This window comes from Astatotilapia calliptera, chromosome 6 (assembly GCF_964374335.1).
Source record: "Astatotilapia calliptera chromosome 6, fAstCal68.1, whole genome shotgun sequence".
NCBI lineage: Eukaryota > Metazoa > Chordata > Actinopteri > Cichliformes > Cichlidae > Astatotilapia > Astatotilapia calliptera.
Window position 1 is genome coordinate 34832688 of NC_137427.1, and position 11709 is coordinate 34844396.

At 41.6% G+C, this 11709-nt stretch overlaps 1 protein-coding gene across 1 annotated transcript; it reads left to right on the top strand.

The window, feature by feature from the left end:
- Positions 1-2950: 2950 nt before the first annotated feature.
- LOC145429570 (85/88 kDa calcium-independent phospholipase A2-like) lies at positions 2951-11575 on the top strand. Its single transcript, XM_080303210.1, has 6 exons — positions 2951-3261; positions 6723-6873; positions 8175-8311; positions 8815-8969; positions 9074-9125; positions 10514-11575. Exons 2-6 carry the CDS (start codon positions 6731-6733, stop codon positions 10516-10518), a joined length of 492 nt encoding a protein of 163 aa, XP_080159336.1. The 5' UTR covers positions 2951-3261; positions 6723-6730; the 3' UTR covers positions 10519-11575.
- The last annotated feature ends 134 nt before the right edge of the window (positions 11576-11709 follow it).

The following is an 11709-nucleotide window of genomic DNA, read 5'->3' on the forward strand; positions in this document are numbered from 1 at the left end:
GTAAGTGTATATGGTTCAAATGTTGATGACCCCTCATTCTTCCACAGATTTTTTAGTGCACTCTCTCAACACCTAGATTGCACACTTGTTCTTGGGGCCGACCTTAACCTGGGGTTAAATGAAGAAATCGATAGGCTCAATACAGCAGGAACTCAGTGCAATTGGCAATCCACAAATATAATCAAACAGTATATAAGCAACCTTGGTCTTGCGATGCATGGCGCTCCCTTCACCCCAACAGTATTGAATATACTTTCTTTTCACATGTCCATCACTCCTACTCTTGCCTGGATTATCTCCGAGTCAGCAGCTCACTGCTGAGTGACATTTCAGACACTGAGATTCACCCTATACAGGGCTTGCAAAATTCCCTTCTACTGCAACGAGGCGGTCTGCTTGAGAGAAGGGTTACATCTCCTGGGTCTAGGTACGGTTTGCCCCTCTGGGGGCAGGGTACCGGGACCTGGGATATAGAGTATGTTTGGGGAGTGTGAATGTGTGTACATTTTCTATTTGTGTCTGTCTCCACGTCAGGTGAACGCCGAGTATTTGTTTGTGTATATGGGGGTGGAAAGGCACGTTTGTGTCTGCGTGCGCCTGTTCATCTGTGTCTATATGTCAGGTTGGGTCTTAGACTCCACCCCTCCGGGAACATCTCAGGCTCTCCGGGGTATAGAGACTTATCTCCCCTCACCACACTCCATGCCGGTGACTGATGCCCTCAGACATTGGTGTGTTGGTGGCTCTTGGTGTCTGGGGCTGGGTGCTCATATATGTACCGCCTCACTCTTGGTGGCTGATTGGCGGGGCCTGGCGCCTGTGGCTCGGCTGGGCCCCTTCCGGGGGGTGGGATGCTCTCAGGCCTCTGGCCTCTGGGCCTGAGGCTCGGTCCTCTCTGGCACAGCCGGCTGCCGGCAGAGCCTGCGGGCACGTTCTGTTGAAAGCCGTACATGTCCAACTAACGCATGAAGTGTTAAGTACATTCATGGCAGAAGTAATGGCAATAATGAATGCAAGACCACTTGTACCAGTCTCAACAGATCCAGACAAACCAAACCTTCTCACTCCAGCAATGCTCCTTACACAAAAGGTCAATGCATTATCTGCACCAACAGGAAGCTTTGGACCGCCAGACCTCTACTCAAAGCAATGGAAGCAAGTACAGTGTTTGGCAGACTCTTTTTGGAAACAGTGGAAAAGTGAATATCTTTCAACACTACAGCCAAGGAGAAAATGGACTGATGATAAAACAAACATAAAAGTTGGTGATGTTGTGCTATTGAAAGATGCTCTCGCACACAGAAATGACTGGTCCATGGGAAAAGTTGTAAGAACATTTGAGAGCAAGGACAATAAGGTTCGAAAAGCAGAAGTAAAGACTGTGAAAGATGGAAATGAAAAAGTGTTTTTGAGACCCATCGCTGATATGGTTTTGCTTTTATCAAGTGATAAATAAGTGTTTGAAATAGCCCTAAACTGTTCAAAATGTTTATTAGAGAAGTTTCTTCTAGTGGCACAATTATATTGTACCAGGCGGGGAGTGTTCTGCCTTTTGTAACTTAAATCGGATATTATAGTTGTAAGCTGCCCTAGAGCTCCCTCTAGTGGCTACTTTGGGTTCGGTTACTTTGGGAAAGGAAAAAATGAGAACGTGAAGAAGAAATAAAAGATGGCGGAAAGTGATACCGTAATGTTATCGTTCTAAGCTGATACGGACCTTAAAATGTTGTTGCCTTGGACAAGATATGTCTGTAAGTATGAGTGTCGATAAAATAATTATTATCTTTTGTTTTGTGTAAAAATGGTACGATAATTTGTACATTTGAAAGTTTTATCTTGTTAGCTTGCAGTAAGAGGGTAACAAGCTAGTTTACAATGTTAGTTAGCTAATACAGTATTTTGTACTTTCAGTTTTACGATGGTCAAAGAGAAGGCAATGGTCAGAGGCCATTCTTCAATAAATCAGCGCAAAAAGGAAAATAAGTCTGGTTATTGGAGCATCGTTATCTCGCTGTCTAGCTGGTGAATCTAAGAGACTCAGGGCGAGGACAGCACAATGATATTAATATGAAATCTTAAAACTGACATGAAAGATGTATTTGAATGAATCATCTCTGTGAAAGATAAAGGAACAGACGCCCTGCTGCTATGTGCACAACACGGACAGGAGGAACAAATTATTTTGTATTTTTATTTTTTTGTATTTGGCTTAATCCTGAAGTATAAATGGTATGGGAATAAAATATCTTAATATTGACCGAACTGCTTTGTTGTTGTTTCAGTTAGTCTCAGTCAGCCTGCACCCTTATAAACTTGGCTGTTTGTTGCTTTGAAACCCTCTATGCATGATAAGGTCAGTGGCTTTATTGCTTCCTTTGGCCAACTTCTTGTCCCAGCAGGGTATCTGACGAACAGCAGGGTGTAGATGTTGCCCTGGATCTTGTCCTCCCCATTTGGCTGACTCCTCAGAAGTCACCTTACTCTCTGCAGGTGTTTGGTGGTTGCAGCTTGCCAAGCGGCCTCTTCATGGTTGCCATTTGCCTGTGTGATTCCAAGGTACTAGTACTATAGCTGTCCTCAATGTTTGAAATGGTTACTTTCTGGTAATGCAATCAGACTACAATTCTCCGGTAGGAATGACAGTCCAGTGTCATTGCTGGTTGCTGCATTCAACAACAGAAGCTTGGCATGTTGTAACATCTATAAGGATGATTTGTTTGTCAGTCCAGGCATGATTTAGGTGATCCAAATGCAATTACCTGAACAAAGTCTTTAATGTTGTCCTAACTTCTTTTAAGTACAGTAGCAGTGGGTGTGGGTTGGAGTTGCAATGACCTTCAACCTGCAGGTGACCACACCATTTATGACGGAGAACTCATCTCCATGTGTCATGCAAGGAAACAATCATATTCTTTAAAGCACAGTTATATTTGCTCTACTTAAAAAAAAAAAAGAAAGAAAAAAAGATGTCTGCTCTCGCAGAACAGAAAAGATTGACAGGGAAAGTTTATTTCTGCTGCTTGTATCCGTGATCTCGTTCTTTCAATCTTTAAATCAAGCTTATGACCATAGGTGAAGATAAGGACGTAGCTCAGACAGTAAATTGAGATCTTTGCTTTTACACTCAGCTCTGTCTTCACTTCAAACTGGGAGTTTAAGATCTTCTGAACCAGGGCCTCTGTCAGATGTCTCCAGCTCAGCTCCTCTCCTCACCTGAGTGTCCAGACCATACAGCCGCAGATCCTCAAGCTGTTTATTGAGGTCAGTATCTCTCAACCCAAGACACTAACTCGGGCTCCCTCCCCAGTGTCCCGAGAGGTGACATTTCATGTCCCACTCATCAGCCACTGATAGCTCTGACCACCGTCCGACAAACAATAATGTCATGAAAGCATATTTTAATAAAGGGCTTTGCAAATATAGCTATTAACTTTTCGACAGTCCCGGCAGGCACACGACCTGGCCACCCGTGTATCCGGCAGGGAAAGTACCTCCAGGACACTCAGGCCCACCCGAGCCCAGGCTTCTCGTTGAGAAGAGGGTGTCAATTGCATTCAGGGAACAGATGATGATCAAATCCATTATTGATGAGATAGCAGAGTAAAGTTACAGCAAATGGAAAGTGCTCTGTACAAAACCTGGAGCTGTACTCAACTACAATACTTTAGACTTTTTTTTCAAAAGGCATCAACAGCACAGACACAGTGGATATCATTCACAGAACAATGTTTTCAACCAGGATGTAAACGTTTTTATTTCTGCTGTTAGGTTGTTATAATTGGACATTTTCACATGTTTTAAATGAGACAAAATGTTCACACTTCAGATGTTTTGTTAAATCCAATTGTTTATTTGATTGGTTGATTTAGTTTTTCATGGGTAAGATGTTATAATACCCTGGTTCACTCAGTGATTACTCCGTCTCCTAAAAATCTTCTTTAATTCAGTTCAATTCAATCCAACAGTACTTACATACAAATGAATTGAATTGAACTGAACTAAAGAAAAAACCCAACAATCCCCTATGAGCAAGCACTTGGCGACAGTGGGGAGGAAAAACTACCTTTCAAAAGGTAGAAACCTCCGGCAGAACCAGGCTCAGGGAGGGGCGGCCATCTGCAGCGACCGGTTGGGGGGTGGAGCCGATGACAAAGTTATACACAACTAAATATTAAAGCAAATAAGCTTTTAAATGGGTATTTTGGCACTGGAAGTGACTGATAATATTTAGTTGTATATTACTGTGATTTTATAGGAGACAGAGTGGAAGTCACTTAAGTGAATAGTCTCCAAAACCAGTTGCGCTTCTTTTTCTTTTTTGGTTTTTCTTTTGGCACTTGGTCATCTCGGGCCTCTGGCCTTTCTGGTTTGGTAGCGCTGGCCTCCTCTTTTTCTAGCTGATTGTCCTGGAGTGTCTCGTTTCGGGCTGGAGAATTTTCAGGATTGGCAACGTTGGACTGGTCTTCTTGCTGTTTTATTGTCTCTTCCAGAGACAGCAAAAACTCCTGAAGTGTGATCTTTTCTTCCTCTGTTTGCCCGAGTTGGTTGCGGATTGTTGTGTTCTCCAGCTTTTGCTCCACGATTTCCTGGTGGGAAGCTTTGGTTTTCTCCAGCTCTTCTTTTAAGTTTTGCGCCTTCAAATCATTTTTTTCACAAAGAGCCTCACTGGTGCTGAGTTTGTCTTTCAGCTCAGCGAGCTCACAGTTGGCTCTTTGTTCCTGATCTTTGCGCTTTGCAACTTCCTCTTCAAGATTCTTTTGAGTTTTGAGGAGCTGCTCACGGAGTTGTTCGATCTCTTCTTGCTGTTTTTTGCACTGGACCTCCAACTCAGCTTCCCGAACAGTTTTTACGTCTGTAGAGTCTGTGTGTGAAGCTTCTGCAGTTTGTGTTGAAGCGTCCACACTCAGCTCTGCAGCTGTGACAGCTGTGTTGCTGTCTTCAACAGGAGCCTCACTCACCTCAGGGGTGAAGTTCTCCTCGGGTGTCTTTCTACGAGCCTCTTCCAGCTGTTTTTGGAGCTCAAGGATGGTTTTTTGAGCGTTTTGTCTGTGGCACTGTAGCTGCAGACGAACCCAATCATTCTGAGTTTTAGCTGCAGCAGCTTTGTGGTTTGCAGCTGTCATTTTATACAGATTGGTTTTGCACGTGTGCTGAGCCTCCTGCAGGTGGAATCTCAGCGCACCCAGTTCATCAGTCTCATTGTATGGACGACTGCCATCATTTGGTGTTAAGTGAGGCTGTAGCTGAGGTGGCCCATCGTTGTTGTTATGGTCAGGATGGGGCTGATGTGGCACAGGCCCTCGTTTTGGCAAAAACTGTGGATTTGGCCAGTGTTGCCCAGGCCCATTATTGGGTTTAAAATGGGCATTGGGCTGATGTGGCACAGGCCCTCGATTGGGTCCAGGGTTTCTGGCTCTGGGATTTGGGTTTGCATTTTCCTGCATCTTCTTCTTGTTTGCACCCTTTGGTTTGGCAGCATCAGATGGAGTCCCCTCATTTGGTGCCTTGTTTTTCCCTCTTGGGTTTGGGTTTTTCTGCTTAGGGCGAACAGCGGCCGATGAGGTCCCTTCCTGGGGATCAAGGTTTTGCTGCATATGTTGCATTTTTCTTGTCTTTTGTCTTACAATGTCGAATGATATTTGTTCTATTCGATCGGGGTTTGGGTTTGTTGCATACACTTAACGTGTCAAATCCTTGTCTAAAGGTTGGCTCGTGGTGTGTTCCTATACAGTTGCACAGTTCTGAGACATACTGAGAGCACGCTGGTGTCCTATTTATAGACCTGGAGTGTGATGTCAGGGAGTGCAAATGGAGTGTGATGTCATCCACTTAGAATGCAAAATGTGATGTCATCAGCTTAGCAGAGTCTTGTTTTTCTTTGAAATAGAATTCTACCAAACTTAAATAAAAGTCTTTAACTTTGTACGAGATGGTAAATTCCCAATCGAAAGGCCAAATCTACCCGAGAACTTCAGGAGAAGATTACACAAATAGCTGAGAAGCTTCAATAAATGCTTCAGGATCAACATGTTTTCTACATACACCTTTAGGATGTTGCATCTTCAAAAAATAAAAATGAAATGACTGAGCCTCACACAGGAATATTGCTGCTACTTGTTTACTGAACCTTCTCTTAGCCACATGTTCATAACATCAGTGTCTGTTCACTGCCTCCTGCAGGACGCTCTCTTCTTCCACTTTCTTACAGAACTGATACTGCCTCTCCTGGCATTACCAGTGTAACAACACACTATGTCCTTTATCACACTCATTCTATCTGTCTGTTTCTTCAGATGAATAACATGAGCTTGTATCTATGTATCTGTATCTATGAATAATAAATGTTTTCCATACCAATATATTTATATAACAAATATTTTTTTACGATACCACAAAAAATATTTTCCATTCACCCAAACAAATTTGAAAAGAGCCTTTTTCATATTAATTTCTGTCCCAATGCAAAAAGATGTATGTTCAAAGCTTCAAGTTTAAAAGGAAATAATTTTATTTAACACTGTCCAGTTGGAGGTTTGCTATATTGTATAGTATTGAACTGTAAGTCTGAAATAGGTCAGTTTGATAAAATATGATATTAATATGAAATCTTAAAACTGACATGAAAGATGCCCATAATCCACGATGTGTTTGTGTTCTCTTTTCCAGTGCTGAGTTTTCATCACATAGCATCAGAACAACAATGACACTTCTTCTATGTGTAGGTAAATCCATGGAGTACCTGCGCTGCCTGTACTTTAGGATGAAGGAGCAGGTGTTCAAAGGATCAAGACCCTATGAATCAGCACCGCTAGAGGACTTCCTCAAAACAGAGTTTGGAGAAAACACCAAGATGACTGACATAAAGTTCCCCAGGTAGATATCTGAATGTGATAATAGGCAGAAAAATGCCAAGAAAAAGCTAAAATTCAAAAGAATTGCAGACCTCTGCCCAAGCTGCTCGTCATCTGGGCAGCATTTACTTTTAAGCAAAGAGTAATGTATCTTCTATTAAAACATTGTGTACAAGCAGGCAATAGATAATAGGTATTGATTTGTAAATAACTGAAATAACTTGAGCTTATTATATAATATTATAATGCAGTTTATTTCTAACCAACTAGCAGCTCATTCATCATCGTGTGAAACAAAGTGAAACAAAGGCAGATGTGATACGTAAAAGTGAGGTCAGAGGTCAAATGTGACATGATATTTAAATGGTAACTATAGTGTGACATTTAGAATCCCCATATAGCAGAATCATTTCCTAAGTAATGCCAATACAAACGAAGGCAGCAGAATTTTAAACACCATTTTAAGAAAATTGACATTTTATGAAAGTTTGAACTTATCTGACCTCGAAGAAGAAGTCAGAGACAGTAACATGATATTTACAATCCCCATATACCATTCCCTATATAACTATATGTTGTCAATACTGACAATGGCGGTAATAAACAGTTATAAATAGCTCTAAATAGAATTATTATCACTTTAACCTTGAGTTTTACATTGAAGGCGAGGTCAGAGGTCAAATGTGATTAACATGAACCCACTCTACACTCCTACAAAGTTTTATTATAATTCATTCATAACTTTTCGACCTGTCACGCTTACAGAGAGAATGACAAATTGTTGCGTTCTAAATGTTATGCAGCCATCTGCCACAAGATGGCGCTGCAGCTTTTCCATTGCTATAGAAAAGCACCAGAAATTTGTTAATGCAGCCTTAATCTTCCTTTAAGTCTGTCATTGTTCAGACCTCAGTGTTTCTTAGGTTTTATACTAATCAATTAGCCAAAGATTTTTCCTTATTTACTCGACTAAGAATTTAGTCGCCCCAGTTTCTGCTGGTGCTAACAGTGTCATATAAAAGCTTTAAATATCCCACTCTTTTGCTGTGATTGGTCAGTTTTTAAAACTTTGAGCTGGTTTTACCCTGATGTGTTAAATTGAGTCACCTAATTTTTTTCCGAGGTTCAATTCCTGAGAATTAAAAAAAGGTACTGACTTGCTTAGATATGTGTAGCATGGCTCTCTTAACACTAAAATAATACATCTGAAGCCAGATTGGTTTTAAAAATATTTTTGTAATTTGGTTGAAATGCTGCTGTTCAAATTTTCAGGTGTTTAAGGAGAACAGGCAAACATCCTTTCACTTCTTTCTTTCTTTACAGGGTAATGGTGACCAGTGTTCTGGCAGACAGACATCCAGGCGAGCTTCATATATTCAGGAACTATGACCCTCCATCCGTCTCCAGAGAGGCCCCATACACCACCACTGCCACATTCAAGCCTCTCACCATCCCACAAGGCACGTCAGATATCACCTGTGTTTGTCAGCTACAGCACCAGCCCTCAAATGTCAAATGTATTAAATGGGATAGTGAAGTGCTCTGAACATACCACTGGATGGCACCAAAGGAATTTTCAGAGCTCATATTTTAATGTGAGGGTTATGTTCTTTCACTTCACTGAGGCAATAAAAGCTGAAAACTAAGCCTGTGTTTGAACACAACACTGAAACTGAGACTGTGTGTGCTGTTCATGAAGGAGTCGTGTCCTGTGCTGTGTGTGAGTCCCAGCCGTGTTGTTGTTACAGGCTGGGAGGATGAAGATATGTTGATAGTAGGATACACAGAAGAGCCACCCAGAAAGATAAGGAAGGTGACAGATGAAGGTGTGTGTATGCGTACAGGACCAAGTCCTGGAAAGTCGTGAAAAAGACAGACCGGAAGTGATAATTATGAACTCAGAACAGTGTAATTGCATTTACTATGCATGACTTTCTTACTTATATCCTTGTGTTCATATCAGAACAACTTGTATGGCGAGCTGCTCGCTCCAGCGGCGCTGCTCCCACCTACTTCCGACCAATGGGGCGCTTTCTGGATGGAGGGCTGCTGGCCATTAACCCGACACTAGATGCCATGACAGAAGTCCATCAGTACAATAAGGCCTTAAAAGCAGAGGTAGGCAACCGGAGCTCTATTCACTTTCCTTCCTTTATGCACTTAATGGACGTTAAGCCACATGGATTTGTTCGTGACTTCTTCTCTGCACGTGTGTCTCTTAGGGCCGTGAGAAGGACTTAAAGAAGCTGGGTATAGTGGTCTCTCTTGGAACAGGTGAGCCAAGTAATTGTGTGTCAAAATGTTAAATTATGTGAGTCATATCTCTTCTTCTGTGTCTTTAATATTCATTAAATGCAAAGTAAACTGATATATACACACACTGGCCACTTTATTAGGTATATATCGCTAGTACTGGGTTGGACTCTGTTTTGCTTTTAGACCTGCCCTAATTCTGTGTGGCACAAATTCAACAAGGTGATGAAAGGATTCCTCAGAGATTTGGGTCCATATTGACGTGATTTCACAGAGTTGCTGCAGATTGGTTGGATGCACATAAATGATGTCATGTTCAAGGAACCAGACATGGCACATTATCCTGCTGGATACAGCCTTCAAAAGATTGGTACAGTGGGGTGATAAAGGACCACATAGACATACAATATAGACACGCTCAGCAACAATAGTCGGGTAACTGTGGTGTTTAAATGATGTCATTTAGCACTAAGGGGCCCAAGAGTGCCGGGAAAGTGTCCTTGAAACCATTGCACGACCAGTAGCAGTGCAGACGTTTGTGTTTTTTATGCCACATTTTGACCCAACACTCTAAATGTTGCTGCAGAATTTGAAACTTATCAGACCAGGTACTGTTTTTCTAATCTTCTGTTGTCAATTTTTGGTGACTTGTAGCCTCAGTTTGCTGTTCTTAACTGATAGAAGGACACCTGGTGTGGTCTTCTGCTGCTTTAGCCCATGCGTTTGACATGTTTTATGTTTAGAAATGCTCTTAATTACCTTAGTTGATACTAAGTTGACCATTCTCTTGTAAACCTTAGAGACGGTTTTGTGGGAAAATCCCAGCAGATCAACAGCTTCTGAAATGCTCAGAGCAGCCTGTCTGGCACCAACATCTGTGTCGCTCAAATAAAGTTTGTTCCTCATTCTGATGCTCAGTTTGATTTTCAGCAGTTCATCTTGATCATGTCTAAATGCACTGAATCGCTAAATTTTGATGTCAGTGTTTCCGTTAAGTTGTGTGATAAAAAGGATCGTAAAGTGTCACAAGGTCATGAGGTTATGTTGCATCTCGTCTTCTTCGCTGTACTCACGTGAGAACCTGAGACCAAATGCTGTAGTTTCACTTCTGTTAGAAACTCATAAAGTACCAAATAACAGGTTTACACTGCAGTCGATCAGTTTAGCACACACACTCTTTTTCTGTTGTACCATGTGGTTCAGCATTGTCTTGTAAGCAAGCCTACAGTGGAAAAGAAGCATGAACGTAGCTCCAAAAGCTCTTCAGCAGCAATGGTGATTTTTCCTGTTGTTTTTATTTATCCCTTTTTTGCATTTAGTCTTTCTTTACTATCTTTAGCATGTCTCTCTGCACAGTTAGTTATCATTATTTTGTTTATTAATCACTGTGTCCATTGCATTGTGTGCAGATTGAGTCCCCAACTATCTCAGGAGGTGATGCTGGATGAGGTGAGCGACGCAGCCCTGGTGGACATGCTGTGGGAGACCCAGATGTATCTGTATGAGAAGAGGGAGGTCCTCCAGTCTCTGGCAAAATTACTACTGAACAACTAAAAGCACAAGAACATCACAAATGGAGGCTGTGAAGAGTGTTTGAATGGAGCAGTGAGATTACTGAGCTGTATGTCTGACTAAAAACTGTAATGTGTGTGTCGGTGTGCTCTCTGTTCAAACTGAATGAATCAGTTTGAGTATGAGTACAAACGTATTAAATATGTGGAAAGCTAACCCAGGAAACAGCTGACCTACTAAAGCCTGTTTAAAGGTGTTTTATGTAGCATCATGTGACCTTAGCACTGATCCTGTTGTGGTTGATCAGGTTTACTTCTAACATATGAACCAATGAAGAAGTTGAAGGTTGTACTGGGGAAATGTAAACTGACTGTTACAGTGTCATGTAAGTTTCCACTTCCCCCTACACTGTGGGTCAATCTACCTCTGGATTTGTTGAGGTAAATCTGGAGTGTTTCCTTCCCTTTTTTCCTCACTTGTTCATCACATTCACTTCTGACACACACTTACAAATACACCCGAGTCATTGAATTTTTCCATTAAGCTGTGTGATAAAAGGGACCCTGAATTGCCACCAGAGCATCAGCAGTATTCTCAGGTGCAGCTGAGATGGTGGTGATGTTGAACCAGTTCTGCCTTATGTGTGGGACCCACATTTGTACCTTTTCTTCCTTCCGTAGTAATCGAATGCCTTTCTGAGTTATTTATACTGACTTGAAACGCAATATTTAGCCTCATGTCTGTTGATAAAATATGATATTAATATGAAATCTTAAAACTGACATGAAAGATGTATTTGAATGAATCATCTCTGTGAAAGATAAAGGAACAGACGCCCTGCTGCTATGTGCACAACACGGACAGGAGGAACAAATTATTTTGTATTTTTATTTTTTTGTATTTGGCTTGATCCTGAAGTATAAATGGTATGGGAATAAAATATCTTAATATTGACCGAACTGCTTTGTTGTTGTTTCAGTTAGTCTCAGTCAGCCTGCACCCTTATAAACTTGGCTGTTTATTGCTTTGAAACCCTCTATGCATGATTAGGTCAGTGGCTTTATTGCTTCCTTTGGCCAACTTCTTGTCCCAG